General features: G+C 35.2%; 1 protein-coding gene across 1 annotated transcript; it reads right to left on the reverse strand.

Moving 5' to 3' along the window:
• Positions 1-15,464: 15,464 nt before the first annotated feature.
• Positions 15,465-17,657, reverse strand: LOC131042673 (rust resistance kinase Lr10-like). Its single transcript, XM_059220418.1, has 3 exons — positions 16,931-17,657; positions 16,706-16,732; positions 15,465-16,609 (listed from the first exon to the last, which is right to left on the reverse strand). The coding sequence occupies exons 1-3, from the start codon at positions 17,655-17,657 to the stop codon at positions 15,465-15,467; spliced, it is 1,899 nt and encodes a 632-aa protein (XP_059076401.1).
• Between the last annotated feature and the right edge of the window lie 1,383 nt (positions 17,658-19,040).

Genomic DNA, 19,040 nt, shown 5'->3' on the forward strand with positions numbered 1-19,040 from the left:
TATAAACCCAATTACATAGTAATTTTTCTTTTTTTTTAAAGGAAACATAATATATCATTCATCTTTGACTCAATATAGAACTAAGTAAATATATTACAATACATAGGTGAATCATAACAACAACATTAAATGGAAAACTTTAAAACATCTCATAACAAAACTCTAAGGGTTCCCTAACATTGCTACTAAGCAACACTAACTATCATTCATTAATCATATAACTCATCATATAAACATCTATGCTAAGTTCATTTTAAAGAACCAAAGAAAGATTCCTTTGATAACCTTCATAATGAATAACAATATAAAATTATCCACATGAGTACATTCACTTACAAGATGTCCATGAATACAATGGCAACTATCAGAATAGTGCTATTACAATATTTTCCACTTAGAAAATTCATTACAATGTCCTTTCAATTACAAGTACGAGAATATAATTATTCAATTACACAATCTTTGTATTGATTTTGGGGGATAAATAACTAATACATTTTTATAAAGATAAACGGGTTTTACAAGGACCCGAAACCTAAAGTGTTACAACAGTCGTCCAACAACCAAACTGGCAAGAAATAGTAGCAAAACAGGGGACCAACCTTGAGAAGAAACAAAAACAAAGGAAACACAGACAAACAAGCCAAAGAAAAAGAAAAAGCTCTCAGTTAAGAGAGAGCACCATATCCTTGTTCTTTTGGATGGAAATTCTGTTGATTTCCTCTAGCTCCTCCATAATGAATCTGGAGGTACCCTTGTTGCTTCTTCTGCTCCTGGTTCTGGAACTGGGTTTAGTGGTTTTGCTATCTCCAACAACCATATCATCTCCTCCAAGATCTTTCATCGATTCACTATGATAGGATCTATAATCAGCAACCATGGCATTAATCTTTTCAAGATCCTCAATGTTGTTGTTCATGGCTTCTTTACTAATGTCGACCAAGTTCTTGAGATTTTTCTTAATCTTAGCCATGGATGACTCCACCTTATTAGTCCTTTGTTCGTGATTGTATTTCATCACCTCAACATTCTGGGAGAATTTTTGTGTCATAATCATGAGTTTTTCTGGTTTGTTGGGCTCAGGGGAAGTAGTGAAAATATCAATTATTTCTTTAACCCCCATTTTGAGGGTGTCAATTTCACACTCGACCCACTTCCAACAACTCTCCTGGCTTCTGGTAGCTTCCATGACCAGATTCATCAGATTACCAATCTTATGATTCCCACGGATCTCTTCAATGGTTATGGTCCCCTATTTTTCAATCTGGACATTGATAGGGATGTCCAATTTAATCCCTTGGTTTGTAATCTTCGGGTTGTGGTCCTTAGCCACCATCTTTTTCTTTTTGGTGAGGGGCTTGGCCTTGGAGATCAGTTTGTTGTTGGTTTTGTATTTGCTAGCTGCCCATCTGGGGGGATTCTTGCTGCCGAACATCTTAGGAGTGACCATCCCTCATCCGCAGGTTCATATTCAAGGTCATCAACAGGAACCCCACTTTCTTCCAGGTCCATATCCGAGTCAGAGACATCTTGGAAATCTGTTTGCAGGCCAATCTCAGCGAGAGGGGGCACAATTTCAAGAGATTTAGCGTGCTCCATGATAAGGACAATAAGTCCCTCATGAAGAACAGGGTTGTTAGGGTTCTCCAGATCTTTTTTTAGGCTATTTTCAAGAGAGGAGGCCAGATAGAAGTGAACAAAGATGATTTTACTGTGCCTAAAATGATTTAAGATAGTGAAATGGTAGGAAAAGATGCTTGCATACCTATCATCGAGGGTAATGTACCTCATTATAAACTCAGCCATGTCAGACCAGGGGGGCATGAGGTCTTTTCTATTATAGCCACCATCGGCCAACTTGGTGACTCCGGAGTGCTCCTTGTCTTTGTCAAAGAAAATCGACAAGTCCTCCTCCCTAATTTTTCTATCCCTATAAAATATTCTTCCAGTTGTAGCCAGACCAGTGACCATCACTACCAAAGTTTTGTCAATCTGATAATCGGCACCATAAGCCCTAAGACTCCCTTTTTTCCATCTATTAACAAATGCCTCAATAAGCAGAGGAGAGGGGTCGTGAAGCCGGTCCAAGTAGGGGACGATACCACCATCGACGACTTCCTACCAGGCATATTTATTTTTCTTTCACTTCTCGCAAGTAGAGGGCTCTTTTCTATTCTTATTCCCTCCCATTATGCTCCTGGTCATCAAATAGTAGGAGATGGGGCTCACTGACACCAACCAGTTGCAAAAAATGGGCCACACCCATAGAATATCCAAATAGTAGTAGAAAAACCATACAATGAGATAGGAAATCCAATTGCTGAGGAGGTTTATGGATCTTTGATTAGGGAAAACCAAAAAGAGTCATTTCCCCATCAACTCAGTCATGTCATGATGAGGGGTCATTGATTAGCTTGCATAGATTTTCAAGGAAAGCATCCCTGCTACTCCACCAATTGGTTGCCATGTATCCCACCGCTAGATTGGCCAATAGATCCACCACCTTATTGCCTTCCTGGTATATGTGTGATATTTTGAAATCTATCAGCTCATTAATTATATTTTGATAGTCCTTGATCAGGCTGGCAATCATCCAGCTAGGATCCGTGCATCCATTCAGACAGTTGGCAGTGTTTAGCGAGTCGGACTCCAGCCACACTTTAGTAAAGCCTTCTCTTTTAGCCATGTGTAACTTAATATGGGCAGCGCTAGCTTCTACATAGTGGTTAGACTAGGTGCCCAGGGGAGCACCACCGCGGAAACCATAAATAACTAATATGTTACAAAGGTCGAATTATTTGATATGAATATAAAATCATTGGTTCACAAGGTAAGATCCCAGTTGCTCACAAACAAGAACTTTGGAGGCAAACCCCAATGGATGGTGAAACACTACCACCAAACCATGTGGAACCCGAAGGTCCCCCATGTTGGAGATAGACACAAGGACCCAAACAACAAATAAAAAGGCTAGGGATATAAGAACTGAACAAAATCACAACCAAGACACAAAAGATGTCGATACACAAGATAAGTAAGTAAAGTTAACAACCAAAAGATCTCCAAGAAATTCCAAAAGACTTGTGATTTTTACTCCACCTTTTCTTTTGATTTTTTCACCCATGTCATCTTCATCTTCTCCTTTCCTTCATTAACATCAATATTCTTTCCCAGACTTGTAGACTTCTCATTTATTCCTTAACATAATGTAGCAACGTGTCCAATTTTATTGTAGTTATAAGAAGTCAAACCTTGTTTCAGACCATTTCCATTCCTTCTAATGTTTGACTTGCATTCAACAACCTTGTGCCCAAATTTGTTGTATGCATAACAATATCCATTTAATGACTAAACATTTCTACCATAGCATGTATTCACATATTCATTCCATACCATCCCACTTCTATACTCATTTTCCATATGTCCAAACTTATTTTAAGTATAGAAATGACCATTAAATGATTGAGATTTAATTTGACTTCTATGTTCACTAGCTCTATGTCCAAATTTATTACATAGAAATAGTTACCATTAAATTTTGATGAATACCTAGTTTGAGTAGGAGTTTTCCTTCTATCAACCTTCTTGTTCTAGACCGAAATGAAACAATATCGATCTTTGTTAGAGTCTTTCAATTCATCCTTGACCTTTTCCTTTCCTTTGTCTCCTTTACTCAACCTCTTAGAACTTTCACTATTTTAAAATCCAATTCGACCTTTATCCTTGGTTTTCTTCCAACCATTGATTATTGCATCGAGTACTTCACTTCCACCTTTAAGCTTCATACCTTTTTCAATTTGTTATTTCACCTCTTTCCTTAACATATCCACTTCTTCCTCAAGTTTGACACATTCTCTGTATTTGTTATGTATCTTTGTTTCAAGATCATCAAAGGCCTTTCTTCCTTCATCAAGTATCTTTCTCAAATAGGTGATCTTCTCTTTAGCTTTCTTGCACTTATTTTTGCTTCCGTCTAGATATATTAGATCTTGTCTCAATTATCCAATCATTGCTACCATAACATTAATATTCTATTCATTTTGTTCCATAACATCCATATCAGAACCAAACATAGTGTTAAGAAACCTAGATCTAATTTAGTTGTTAGGCTATAACTTTAGGAACCTTTTTCAGATACCAATTATTGAACACTACTGGATGTTGGGAGGAGGGGGTGAATCAACATACACAAAAACTCAATCAATATTTACCATTTTAATTATCATTCATTTCATATACTTTATGCATGAAAGTAAACAATTGAAACCACAAAAGAAATCACACAATAGCACCAATATTTCTACGAAAAAACCCAAATAAGTAAAAACCATAGTGAGAAATGTCCCACTATATAAATTAACTAAGTTTCAATGTTTAGGCTAAAAGCTAAGGAGATCACTACCCTTTAGAAAACTTGTAAGGCTAAGATGTACAACCTTCAGGAAAGATACAAATGAGACTTGCAAATGTTGAAGATCACTTCTTCAAGGAAACATACTTGATACTCCAGATTAAAAGATATCAATAAAGTTGAAACATAGAGAACTGCTTCCAATGTAGTGTTGATCACAGTTCATAATTCAAAACATATCTGAAAATATCTTCATCTCTGCTTTGTAGCACTTTTGGACCACCGTACTGCTTCACATATACTTCACACAATACATTCAACTTCTATATATATCTCCACAACAATTTCATCCATTATATATCAACCATAACCTTAAATACACCAATTAGGTCAACCTAATTAGGTGTAACATGTGAATACATGACTATCAGCCAAAAACAAACTCTAATGAAACTCCAAAAGGGAAACTAAGACATCTAAGGCTTCACACCAAGTTGGCACACCTTCCAATACACCCTAGATCATCTCTTATAGGTCCACATGCAATTGCACAAACCAAAACATTTTAGGTCAAGTGCATAAAATAACATTGCCATTGCTTTACACAATCTTCAATATAGACCATTAAGAATACTTGTGGATTACCAAGATAGCATCAACAAGTACCACTAACACTAAATAATTGAACCATATTAAGAATGCAATGCACTCCTATATATTGACACTTGAATAGTTACATATATTTATTCACCAACTATGGATCCAATAAACTAGCACCAAATCTTTGGAAACTTCAAGATGCATCATTATAAGCCTTTTGGATCCATCAAAAATAGATTTTATACATTTGCATGACCATATTGAAATTACATTGTTATTGTACTGAACCAAACCACATCCAAACCACATACTGTAACCAAAAACTCATTTGGATCAACAAGTTTGAAATAAATAATAACAAGAACAAATATTTGCAACAACTATGGTGCCTAGAACCATTGTCCCTCCAAAAGGGGCCCAAATCTAAACATGTGAAAGTGCTAGTTCTCAATATTTGTGATCCAATCCTAATAAATTTTTATGACCTTTGGAAGTTTCTCTAAGTGTGAAAATACTTTGTGAACCCTATATAAAGGGATCACATTCAATTCATTTGATCGTCTCTAACAATCCACAAGTCCCATTCAAGACAAGGTCTGAGTACAAGGAGTATCAACTTACAACAAGTTATTTTTGAGGATATTTTCATGATAGATTTTGTTATGATTAATCATGTTATTGTATCAATGTTTGGAGGAATTATCTAAAGAGCATTGCTTCACCACCATGTCATACAACCTTAATACTTATTTCAAAAATATAAAGAAAAACATTTGTCTTTGTGAATTTCTTTCTTTTCTTAACTTTCTTCAAGTTTTTATTGGTTTAATTTTTCAAACGTCTCTTGAATTTCAACTTTTCTATGTCTTTGCTCAATTTTTAGTTGGCTTTCTTTTTAGTTTTTTTTTTGACATTAATGTTATTAAGTTGGTTTAAAAGTTTTGAATGGTTTTTCATATACAATCAATATATTTATTTTTGTATTGAAAGATGCCCTTGAATTTGGATTGCTCAAATAATAATGATTATTAAACTTGATATTTTTCAATGGTGAGTATGGCTTATTTCTAATTTTATTATAATCCTTATTTTTCTATGTTTTTTATAATGGTAAAAACAAGTTTTGAATGGATCCTGAAACCCTTTACAAAAGATCCTTAATAGATAAAAGCATTAAGAAATAAGAAAAGACATTCTGCCAAAAATCCAACACAGATCTGGGCAAAAATTAGCAGAAGCCCAACAAAACCAGCAACATCCAGCCAAAACAGAAAAACAACTAAAGACAAATTACTTAATGTTATTTACGGCATTATCCAAATTTCTGCTAATCCCTTGCAAATCTTTAATATTATCTCTAAGCATAGGGATATCCTTGGAAGAGACCAAAGCAGCTTTTTTCATACTCACCCGAGTTCTTTTTGCCACACCACCAGGAGCACTTTCCACCGTCCCTGCCTCAATAGCATCCTCTTCAATATCTAGGTCCACAATAGGTTTGGAAGTGTTGGAACCATCAAGGAACTTGGTAATTCCCTCTAAATTCTTAGTCACAGAGGTAAGGATGTCCGGAATCATTACCAAAAAGTTTTTCATGGTAGTTTTTCCTTCCTCCAGTTTACTAATCTGAGTTTCTAGCTTCTCCTCTTTTTCCTCCATACATTTTTTCCACTACTCCTGGTTACTTTCAGCTTTCTATCATTTCTCTTCCTGCTTATCACTTTTTTACAGGTTCTTGACTCTTTCATATACCCACCTGTCAAAACCCATTCGAGCCTCAGACTGGTTTTTGAGTTTATCCAGAATAATCCCATATCCAGCTTTATCCTGATCCTTGCTCGATTTCTCCTTATCCTTCTCCTACTCAATTTCCAATTCCCTTTCCTCCTTATTACTCTGATTTTCCTGCTCCTCCATTGGTTGGCTGTTAACATTACCTATACTCACACTGTGGGTAGGGTTGTTCTGATCAGAAACATCCTCATCTCCTCCTTCCTCTTCCCCCACTTCCTCTCCTTTCTAGCTCTCCTCTTCGTCAAACTCATTGGTCTCCATCTCGCTTCCATCTTTTCCCTTGTCCTCATAATCAACCTTCGTTTCCTTTTGATTACCCACATCCTCTTGAATTTTCTCCATAGTGGCATTTTTACCCTTTTTACTCTGTGTCAACTCATCCTTGCTAGGCCCACCTTCCTCCATCTTCCTCTTACCTTTCCCTGGTGACACTGACAATCTCTTATTTTCTTAGATAGCCAGAATCTTGCAATGCTTGTAAATGAGCAGAATCAGGCCGCAATGAAGCACAGGCGAGGAAGGGTTCTTTCTATGCTGATTCAAAGACTACGACAGAGACGTAAAGAGGTAGTAGGGTAGATAAATCCTCTTCTCATGTCTACAATGATTTAAAGGCACAAAATGGTATGTGTGGACCCTGTAAAATGACCCTCCATAGTAATATATTCCATAATTGCATTAAGCACATAGCCCCAGATTTTCTTATTATTAGAAGAATCATAATACACACCCCCCCCCCCAGTGGCTTTTCCTAGTTTTTCTCTCTCCTTCTCTTTACTTGGAAAAAGCTTAACTACATTATTAGACACTTTCAGGTCTCTAAAGAAGTTAAGACCAGAATGGGGCATACCTATGACTGTCGAAATGAGGTCCGCATCCAACTTAAACCTAACTCCATGAATTTTGAAGGAGCCATTTATCCCATTTTCAATAACTTTGGTGACCACTAAGTTAACTCTGCCTTTATCATAGTCGACCAATTTTTCCGTGAAATTTGTCATCAATCCTTTCTCCACCTTTTCCCAAACCTTAGGTATCTCCCGCCATCTCCAAATATTATTAGGTTCCTCTCTTCTTAGATCCTCCCCCCATTTTAGATTTTCTTTTACAATTTCTTTTCTTCTAGAACTTCAAAGATTTATTCCAAATGATACTCAAGTTTTTGAAAATGCATACCCACAAAGCGTGCATAAAATTAATATTCTTGATTAGGAATCTATCCTTTTGATGTGTCATCATCACCTTTCTAAAAATTTGAAGATTACTCATTAATGCTTTCATGATTAACGTGTGATCCTTCTTTCCCCATTAATCTATCCTTTCTGATAAGTTCTTTAATATTAAAATCAATATTAATTTCCTCATTCCATATACTTTGAGCTTTGGAAATAACACCAAGGTTCGCTAGACCATCCGCTACAACATTTTTTTCTCTGAAGGCATGTTCAATGATAATAGATTTAAAACTTGAAATAATTTCTCTATCTTTAAAAATAATATTTTCTATAGTCCATGAAGGCTCAATTTCTCCCTTAAGGCATTTAATTATGTTAAGAGAGTCTCCCTCCAACCATAGATTATCATGATTGAGATTTTTTGCTATAATCAAAGTATTCAAAGCCGTTGAGGCATCAACATAATGACTACTTTGGTTACCCAAAGGGCCTGCAACAACCACAAGGCAATTACCAACAAAATTCTTGATAATGCCCCCATAACCAGCTTTCCTCGGGTTCCCCTTAGAAGCCCCATCAAAGTTGGCCTTAATCCATCCCTGAGAAGGAAGGCACCAGAAAATGCCCTCCCTACCCTTATCCTTACTATTTTTGTTATTGGAGAGATTCCATCTTTCATTAAAGTCTTCTTTAGTAGCTAAACTATTATCAATTACATATAAACATTCAAAGATCCCTCTATAAATTTTATCCCACCACTTCAGGGTTCACACTTTTATCCCTAAAAATCATGTTTTTGCGCTCCTTCCAAATGTTTCATATGACATTAGGGATATTTAATTTCCAAAGCTCAACATTCTTAGAAATGAAACTAGGGCAATACCATTGCTGCCAAAATTCTTCCAGAGAATTCAGGAAAACCCAACTCAACTTCCATCTACTAAAAATAATATTCCAAATTTCCTGACTGAAAATATACTGGTAGAGGATATGACAAGTAGACTCCTCCCTACAGCAAAGAGAACACCTGCTAGGAAAAACAAATCCCCACTTATGGAGATTATCAAGAGTTGGCACCTTATTTTGGATAAAAATCCAAAAGAAGACATTGATTTTGGGCATCAACTTATTTATCCACACTTTAGCCCACAAAGGGATCTCTTCTAGAACTTTGTTGTGGATAGACACTGTAGAAGACACAGAATATTTCCCATCAGAGGTTTCCCTCCAAATCAAACAATCCTCAGAATTGTCCATAAAATTTTTTGAAGAAAGCAAGATCTCTAAAAATTTTAACCCCGGACTAAGCTGGTTGAACTCAATCCACTTCCCATTTCTCCAATAGTCTCTAACAAAGACTCCATACCTTCTTTTGAGTCATTCTTTCCATTCCTTAAGGATGGGGATTTCCTCAAGCGGTTTATCCATAAGCCATCTATCCTCCCAGAATCTAATAATTCTCCCATTCCCCAATTTCCATTTTCTACCAGCTGCAGCCCAAGCTTTAGTTGTTTGAACTGCATTCCAAATTTCAGAGCCTTCCACAAAAAAATATTTTTCCATAAATTCTTCCTCAAATGGTTGCATGTAAAGGTATTTCTTTTTCCAAATTAAATTCCATTCCCTTTCCTCCCCCTTCATTCTCCAAATTTGTTTAGCTAACAAGGCATTATTCATAGTTATAATGTTCCTTAACCCCAAACCCCCAAAAGCCTTAGGAGTATAAATATTATTCCATGCAATAAGGGGAATTCTATTTCTCTCTTCCACTCCCGACCATAAAAAAAAAAATCAATGGCCTCCGCAAACATTCTAGGGATTTTGAATAGACTAAGGGCATAGATAGGAAAATTTTGAAGGATCGCTTTAAGCAACGTCACCTTACCCGCTTGGATGAGGAGGGCTCCTTTCCATCCAGCCAGTTTGGAATTGAATCTATCAACCAACTTCATCCTGAAATTCTCCGAAGGCTTTAAGGAAAGAGGGAGACCTAAGTAAGTAGAGGGAAACTAGACAATTTTGCATCCAAGGATTCTTTTGATCCTTGTTTGTCTATCCACAAGGGTATTGATGAAGAACAAAGAACTCTTATCCTAATATATTTTTTGGCCAAAACCAGCTTCATAGGAGTCCATAACACTCTTCATGTTTCTCGCTTCCCTTATGGTAGCTTCTCCCATAGTGATTGAATTATCAACAAACTATTCATGAGTATAGGTTATGTTGGAAGAAGAAGGTTTAAGACCTTTGAGTTTCCCTTCTTCCACATATCTCATAATAAGTCTACCCAAACTTTCATCCAGAATAGTAAACAAGATAGGAGAGATGGGATCCCCCTGTCTTAGGCCTCTAGAACTTTTGAAAAATCTGGAAGGGGATCCATTAATAATCACAGTAGAGGAAGAAGTACCAGTCAACTGAGAACAAAGTTGAACCACCTTTTCCCCAAACCCAAAAGCTTTCATAATTTTGAAAAGGAATTGCTAGTTCACTCTGTCATAGGCCTTAGACATGTCCAACTTAAGAAAAAAGTCTTGTTTTTTAGCTGCAGTTAAAGAATGAATATTCTCATGAATAGAAATGATAGAATCCAGAATCTATCTGCCAGGGACAAAACCATTATGTTGAGCTAAAATAATGCAGTGGAGAATATCCAGCATTCTAGAAGTAAGAACCTTAGATATGATCTTGCAAACAAAATTACAAACACTGATAGCTTTGAACTTATTGAGAGAGTCAACTCTAGAGATCTTAGGAATAAAAACAATAAAGGTAGCATTGACTTCTTTTAGAAGCCGCCTTGAACCAAAGAATTCTTTAACTCCTTTACAAATATCAATCTCCACAATATGCCAGAATTTTTGGAAGAAGAACATTGGGAATCCATCTGGACCAGGAGACTTATCTCCAAGAAAGGAAAATGCAATCTTTTTGATTTCTTGATTCAAAGAGATCCAAGAGAGAATTTTGTTGTCATCCTCATTTAAAATGGGAGGGATAGCTTGAGCAAGAAGATCTTGATTTCTGATATCCATAACATCCCCACCTCCCAAAAGATTGCTAAATAAATCCATAGCTTTCTTTCTTATTTCATTTTCATCCAAAAAAATCGCCCTGTTGCAAAATAACCTGGAAATTTTGTTGGCCACCCTATGCTTAAGAGCAGTCATGTGGAAAAATTGGGTGTTTTTATCACCTTCCTTCAAATACAAAGCTCTAGATCTTTGTCTCCAAAAATTTTCTTCATTAGAGATAATTTCATGGTATTTGGACAACAACCCATTTTCAACATTTCTCAAATCCTGAGAAAGCCCTTCCTCTTGGATTTTATCTTGAACTTCTTTAATATATGTCTTAATTTGAGCTTTCCATATTTTAACTTTGGCTTTTATTATATTAATCTTTTTGGCCACTCTGAATAAGGTCGTTCCCTCAACCTTCGAATTCCACCATTCAGCAACATAGACTTCCAAAGATAGATGTGATAGCCATGCATTTTCAAATCTAAAAGGAAAGTTTCACTTAGCAGAAGTTGAATTGGTAGTGAAAGAAATAGGGTAATGATCACACCCAATCTTAATGATAGACGCCAAAGAACAATTGTACTTGGATAGCCAATCATGAGAAATCAGGGATCTATCCAACCTGACTTGAATAAGATCAAAACCAGTTCTTTGATGGCTCCAAGTATAATTAATCCCTTGGAGATCCACATCCATCAAAGCATGCTCATTAATAAAATCCATAAGATCTTGTCTCCCTTCCAACTGCAAAGGAAGGCCTCCCATCTTTTCATCCTCTTTTAAAGGGTATTTAAATCTCCCATAATCATCCAACTTTTATCAGCAAAACTTAGTCTATCTTCAGCCAGGCTCCTCCAAAATTTAGTTCTTCCAGCTTTAGAATTAGGCACATAGATATTAGTGATAACCCAGATAAAGCTATCCTTAATGTGCTCGAGCAAGACTGGGGTCCTATTGACCCCTGAAGCAATTTCCTTACCTATAATAGTGTTATGATTCCAAAAGATAGTTGTTCCTCTAGAGGAACCCTCCAAACTAGTTCCAATTACCCCATTACTTTTAAATATTCTAATCCTTTCCACTTCATCCTTACACATATTTGTTTCTTGAATAAGGATTACATCCGGTTTATGATCTCTTACAATATTATGCAGCACATCTTGCTTATGGGGGGCGTTCAACCCTCTAATATTCCATGAAATTATCTTCATACTTTAACCAGGGATAAGGCTAACTCAATGGAGCTCTGTGTTCCATCAGCATGATTCTTCCAACTTTCTTGTTCCCTCTGATTCTTTAGGGATGGTCTCCCCTACTTTTTGCTATGACTTCCAACATCTACCACTTTCTTATTCTTGCTTTTGGTTGAAATACCTCCATTGGGTCCTCCATTATTAGACTTGCCTTCTTTAATACTGGAAATCCTAAGATTTCCCTCAAGAGCCACCATTTCCATACTTTTAAGAGGAGTTTTGCATTGAGACTTTAGGATCATATTTCCAGTCTGCTTAGGACTTCCATTGGTTATTAACAACAAAGGATCAGTTTCCAAAATATTATAGTCTTGCGCTTCATTAAAATCTTCCTCATTTTCTTTATTATTAGATGAAGCTGAAGCATCATCATAGGAACACTCATCAGCTTTGCCCAGGATGATAGGACTAACCTTCAAATTTTTCAATTTAGATTTTTGAACCTTTTCTTCTTTCCCATAGTCTTCCTCCTTGTTACTTTCTTTTTGATTGTTAGAACAGGCACAAATTGATTTTTCATTATTATTCGCCCCCTTCTTTTCCTCATTTACCAGCTCAATCACTTCCTTCCCAGGGATAACTTATGAGGTTCGATCATCATTCTTCCCTTTTGTTTGCCATTTCTGCTTTGAGTTGCTATCATTTTCACCATTCTTACCCTTCTTGAGTGGACAAGATTTCGCCCAATGACCCAAATTTTTACAATGAAAACAAACAAACAAAAGAGATTCATATTCAATCACTTTGGTCCATTTCCCCAATTTGGATATAATCTCAATAGTTTGAGGCATATTCGTCATTTGATTAACATTAACACAAATACGAGCAAATACCAACCTAATTTAGCTGTTGTCATCGGGTCCATCGAAAGAAGTTCATCAAATGATCCCACAATCCCTTTAAAGACCTCCTCATTTCAGAACTCCAATGGAAGGCCAAGGAGATGCATCCACACAGGTTCCGACACAAAAAAGCAATAATCCAAAGGGAGGTTATGAGCCCATTTTTGTAAAGCCAAGGTTGACTTGCCGAACATCCACACTCCTTCACAGAGTGCTTTATTCATATCTTCTTCATTATTAAAAGCAAAGGAAAAAAAACCCCTAGGCAAAGCCGCCACATCCACTTGACCTTTGAGAACCCATTTCCTCCTTATAAAGTTCCTTAAGACATCAATGTTAGGTCTAAACCCAACAAACTGTCCAACCAAGGTCATGGCTAAGTCAAACACAGTGAAATCAACCAACTTATCCAGAACAGAAATAGCAAAAACCCTGTCGCCAGATCAGAGAGATTTTTAACTTCTGGAAGACTAGATTTCACCAAAGGCCTGACTCCAAGAAGAGCAAACCATTTCTTTTCTTTACCTCTATCATGTGGGTCCCCAGTTTTGGAATCTTTATCTTTCACCGATTTGACTATCGCCTTGTCCCCCTCAATACCCTGGCCTGCAAGATTTCCATCTCCAACCATAGAACGACCGCCATCCCCATGATTTCTGCCATCCCTAGGTTTGAAATTTGAATTTCCCGCTCGCTGCTCTACTTGCCGCTCCTCTCCACCCATTATGAAGTTACTTTTAGGCACTTTTGCTTCAAATTTTCCTTATTTTTATATGTTAGTTATTAGAGAAATTATTTGTTTTTATAATGTATTGTAGGTATGTTGTTATGTTGTCAAAATTGCTCCAAGATTTAAAGCTAGTAATATTTCTATGAGGGCATGTTTCTAAAGAAGTGTGTAATTGTATTGTTATTGCAATATAATTAATTTCTAATTTAGAATGTGGTTTTTTCTGGTAAAATATTTTTTTTCCCACATATACTTCTATTGGATGATTTTGTGAGTTGCATGTATTTGCATGTGTATTTTTTTATTATAAATTATTAGATATGAAATCATGAATATTTTTTCTCCTCTAGATTAATGAAGAAAGAGATTTTTTATTTTAAAAAAGTAGGAGATATCTTTACATGAATTAGATATCATTTTACTATCAAATAAATATTTATTTTTACATCTTGAAATTTTTTAGATTATTCTAGTACGCAATTTCTTATCAGTGCACATGTACATCAAAGTGGTGACAAAATATAATAATTTTTTCTTATATTTTTTATGCACTTTGATTACATACAACAATTAGCTAACAATGACACGAGTATGCATGGAATTTTCTCATTGCATCTCACATCGTATTCTCCTTCATTATTGATTCTCGTATTTGCATTCTTGATCCCTAATCATATTTTTCAGAGTCCTAAAATAGATTTGTAAGTTCAGACTTAGATGACTTTCCAGTTCATAGATATCAATACTTCATTTTAAAAATTCAAAATTCTATTTTATTTATTGTCATCTACTCTACTTGTCATTATGATTCTATTTTATTTATTGTCATCTACTATACTAGTCATTTTGACCCAAATTACTATATGGTGTATTAATTTATGTGCTTGGTTGTTGTATGTAGGGATGCTCACTTGTTTATTTAGAATTAATTTAAGACTTGTTGAGCACATCTAGCTTTTGTTTTTATATTGAAACCAAGCAAAAACTTACATAGAGAATGCAACCAGAAAGTTGTCAAAAAGGAAAGAACAAAATACTTCTTAGCAACAAATTAGATTACAAAAGTGCTGCTAGTAACAAGGAGAATATACATCAATGAGACTCCACATGCATTGTATAGCAACTTTACATTGAATAGATCTATGCCCATGCTGAATTTGCCAACCTTGATGCTTTATTTGTTGAAGCTGCTCCAAAATCTTAGGATTCTTCTAGTTTTCAATTTGTGAAAGATAACAAAATAATTTAGCGTATAATCAAATACCAATTCATCCTAGACCCACTACATGATTTCCTATTGTCTTCAATCATTTTGCTCACAGCTAGCTAAAATATTGGTGTATCTAAAGATTTGAACTAGAAAAACATAAATCTCATGATCTAACAAATTTCCCAAAATTATTTGTAAACAATATCAATCTGTACATTATCAAACATCAAATATAAAGATGATTCAAATTCCTTAATATGTAAATCAATAAATGATTAATTCAAATTACATGTTCAATTTCATATGCAAAATATAAATTATTTATGCATCCATAGATTTGTTCAAGCCAAATTCTAAGAAAGATGCAATAAAAATTTAACACTAAATTTTTTGACGGTCTATCTAAAATCACGAGTGCACTAGTTTTATATCTCGCATCCAGTAGAATCGTTACAGAGATTTTTCAACTCAATGCATGACGGAAGGCTAGTTGCACACCAGTGACGAAAATTCTTCTGTAGAAAATTGCAAATTTAGTTGAGAGTCAGGGGACGAATTAAAAGGCAGAGGAGGATTACTCACATCATCATTTCCTTCCAGCATTTGAACAACCCTGCTCATGCTCGGCCTATCTGTTAAATTGTACTGAATGCACCATAGTCCTACTTTAGCTAGCTTTATGGCTTTTTCCTTCTCTTCAGATTCTATTTCAGCTTTCCCACTTCCTCTCAGCATCATCTCCAACTGTCCATTCTCCATCAACTTGAATGCCCAATCTGGAAAATACAATTGACTGGATCGGCTTACATGCACATCAATATTTTTTCTTCCTGCAGCCATCTCTAATAATACCATTCCAAAACTGTAAACATCTGATTTGTGTGTTACGGGTCCCAAATTTCTTAACCAAAGCTCTGGCGCAACATACCCTGGCGTCCCTCTTGCGGTAGTCAATGATATATGATCATCTTCTCTACTAAATAGTTTTGCCAGACCGAAATCAGCTATTTTCGGTATGAAATCCTTGTCTAGTAATATATTGTGGGGCTTAATGTCAAAATGAATTATGCTTGGCTCACACTCTTGGTGTAGATAAGCAATTCCACGGGCTGCACCCAAAGCAATTGAATAGAGTTGTTCTCCTTTTAGAATTCCTCCATTATTATTTCCGGCAAATATAAATTTCTCCAGAGATCCATTCACCATGTATTCATACACGAGCACGCTTCTAAATCCCTCAAAACAGTAACCCATCAAGCGGACCAGATGAAGATGATGAATCCTTCCCATGGTTGCAACTTCGTTCATAAACTGAGTTTCACTGTGTCTCGATTGATCGAGAATTTTGACGGCCACCAAATCACCTTTGGGGAGTTTTCCTTTAAAAACCACACCGAAACCTCCTTCCCCCAATTTATCTGCGAAGTTATTGGTGATCTTCTTCAGTTGAGAAAAGGAATACCTGATGGGCATTTCATGAGCAAAATCATCAAGGAACTGCTCCACTTTTGTAAGAGAAGGCTCCATATCCACATGAAGCGTGAGCTCCTTAGAGATCGGTAATCTCTTTCGATATAAAACCACAAGCAATAGTGCAGCAAGGAACAACAAAACGCTTACAATGGCCGCATCTGAAATCAGGTCCAAGGATTTGAACATTAGACATGAACAATTTATATTGACATCACTGACATATCAAGATGCAGATTAGAGATAAGGGCGCTTACCTAGAATAACGACAGTCCTGGAGCTACCTGCAACCAACCAATCCCATTATCAAATGAGTAGATTTTCACTATCCAGAGACCCTCTTTTGAATTTCATTTAATTAGTATTTGTGATCCATTATATAGCATTTAAAAAATTATAATAGATCATAATATGTGATTCTAAAATGTTGATGAAAAACACTCAATACAATCAAATCCAAGAAACGGGATTAGGAGTCTTACCAGTCTTACCAGTAGAGCACTGTGAATAAGAACTAGCATGACAGTAGCAAAAAGACGAGGTTCTGCGATAAGTACAATTTCTGTAATCTGTCTCACAATGCTCGCAAATTCTGCTTGGATACCATGTTATATTGATCCCTGCGCCTGTTATCTCAGAAAGAGGTTTTCCCAACTTCAAGTCAATTTCTTTCACGGGAATCCTAAATTCTGATGCACAAACTTTACTGACATTATAGTATCGATAATCATTACAGGTTAAATTGGTCAATGCTCCTGCATTCGGCCCTGCATTCTCTACGGTGCATGTTGTCCCTAGTGTTATATTACTGTATCCATCTGTAATAGGGAATTGGTTGGCACTCCAGAATTGATCATAGATGCTCTCTGATAGATCGCATTCATCTTGCTTCAGATGCTTGTATAATATTTTCATGGTAGGCTCCTTGTATAACACCAAGTGGATGTATTTTGTGGGATTCAGTATATAGTATTGGTAAGCACCGATTGTAATTAGAGGCATCTCGGCTTCTTCATCGCACTCCAGCAGAAGCGTAGGGTCACCGCAGCCGCTGTCCTTGGCTCCAAACGGATAATCCCAAGTGTAATTCCCACATCTGAACATCCCACACGATCCATTACAGCAAGAGACCAAGCAATATAATGAAATTGTGACCAAGAACAGGAAGCGAGGTAAACGTAGAGCGTGAGCCATCTGAAGCGTTTCCATATTTATGGGAAAGATGCAGAGGAACATCAAGATGAAGATAAATTGGCAAGCAAAATTATTAAAGGGGCGATTCAGTACGGATTGATGTTTTATACTCAAATTTCTTTTTTTTGAATAGGTAATGTCACATGATCATATTGATTGTTAGATGAATATATTTACATCCATAAATCATAGGGTACTATTTTCTGTAGATTTAAACATATCTGTCCTCTATCTGCACGTATGTTTTCTTGTATGCTTAGTAAATACAGATATTGGAATAGAGATAAGGTGTATAATATTGGCACAGATTTATATGGTTATGGGTAGTATTTATTAAACCGGATTTTTCAGATCAGGTTGTGAATTGCATAAGAGATATTGCTTATGTATTCAGACTTGAAATGAGACTGTATTTATTTCTGTGTGTAACTTGATTTTTTCATCGAAAATAACTTTCACTAGTTATTTCATTAATTACAGTAAATAAATAAATTAAAAAGAATTATGTGAAATACTGTATGGATTCTTTCAATGAGGATTAAATAGATTTTGAAATCCTCCTCATCGTTTTCTTTAAGAATTAAGAACTTTTATTTTTAATAAAAAAACATACCATTATATTAAAAAAAAATTGTTTTGATAGTAGAATATAAAATTAAAAATAATATAATAAACATAAATAATATTAAAAAATAAAATTTATATATTAAAATAGAATGTTTTTTTATAATTATTGATTTAGGAATGTTTTGAATTGTGTTTGCAAATATCAATTTTTAGTTTTGAATCAAATTCATAATATAGAATGTTTTTTTGATTTAGGCATGTTTTGAATGTTGTTTGTAAATATCAATTTCTATTTTGAAGGAAATATTTCAAGCTGCAATACTTTCTATTTTCAAATAGCTTTTTCCTTCAATGAATATAAACATCTTTTTAAAGATTTTTTTCCATCTATGAACAGTGCCTTAGAGGTAAGTTTTCATGTCTACCACCACTGCTAGATATGGATAAAAAATAAAAAATATTTTAGAATAGATATGTGACCTCATCATTAACCTAATATAAACAAAAATGTTTCTTTTCCTAGCAATTAGGTGCTTAAACCAAGTTTGTAGAAAATAAAGTAAAATATTTACACTCATTTTCAAATAAAAAATAAAATAAAATATCAATATAAAGACAAAAGATATAACATATAATGCATAGCTATACACTAAAGAAACATCAAATAATAACTAAATAATAATTAAATAATGTAGATAAATTTAAATAGCTCTCACTCAATAGAAAATAACCTTATATATTCTTTTCTATGTAAAAAACCATGTTGGCACAAAAGGTTAAAAAAATTTTAAAAAGATGATATGAAGAAAAGCATTAATTTTTTTTTTTTTA

The sequence above is a fragment of the Cryptomeria japonica genome, chromosome 5 (genome assembly GCF_030272615.1).
Source record: "Cryptomeria japonica chromosome 5, Sugi_1.0, whole genome shotgun sequence".
Taxonomy (NCBI): domain Eukaryota; kingdom Viridiplantae; phylum Streptophyta; class Pinopsida; order Cupressales; family Cupressaceae; genus Cryptomeria; species Cryptomeria japonica.

Excerpts from the sequence above, each read along its gene's own strand:
- LOC131042673 (XM_059220418.1), bottom strand. The coding sequence starts at position 17,657 with ATGGAAACGCTTCAGATGGCTCACGCTCTACGTTTACCTCGCTTCCTG. Across the intron at positions 16,733-16,930 it reads GTGCTCTACTGGTAAGACTG|GTAGCTCCAGGACTGTCGTT; the intron begins GTAAGACTCCTA and ends GGTTGGTTGCAG. Across the intron at positions 16,610-16,705 it reads CAGGACTGTCGTTATTCTAG|ATGCGGCCATTGTAAGCGTT; the intron begins GTAAGCGCCCTT and ends ACCTGATTTCAG.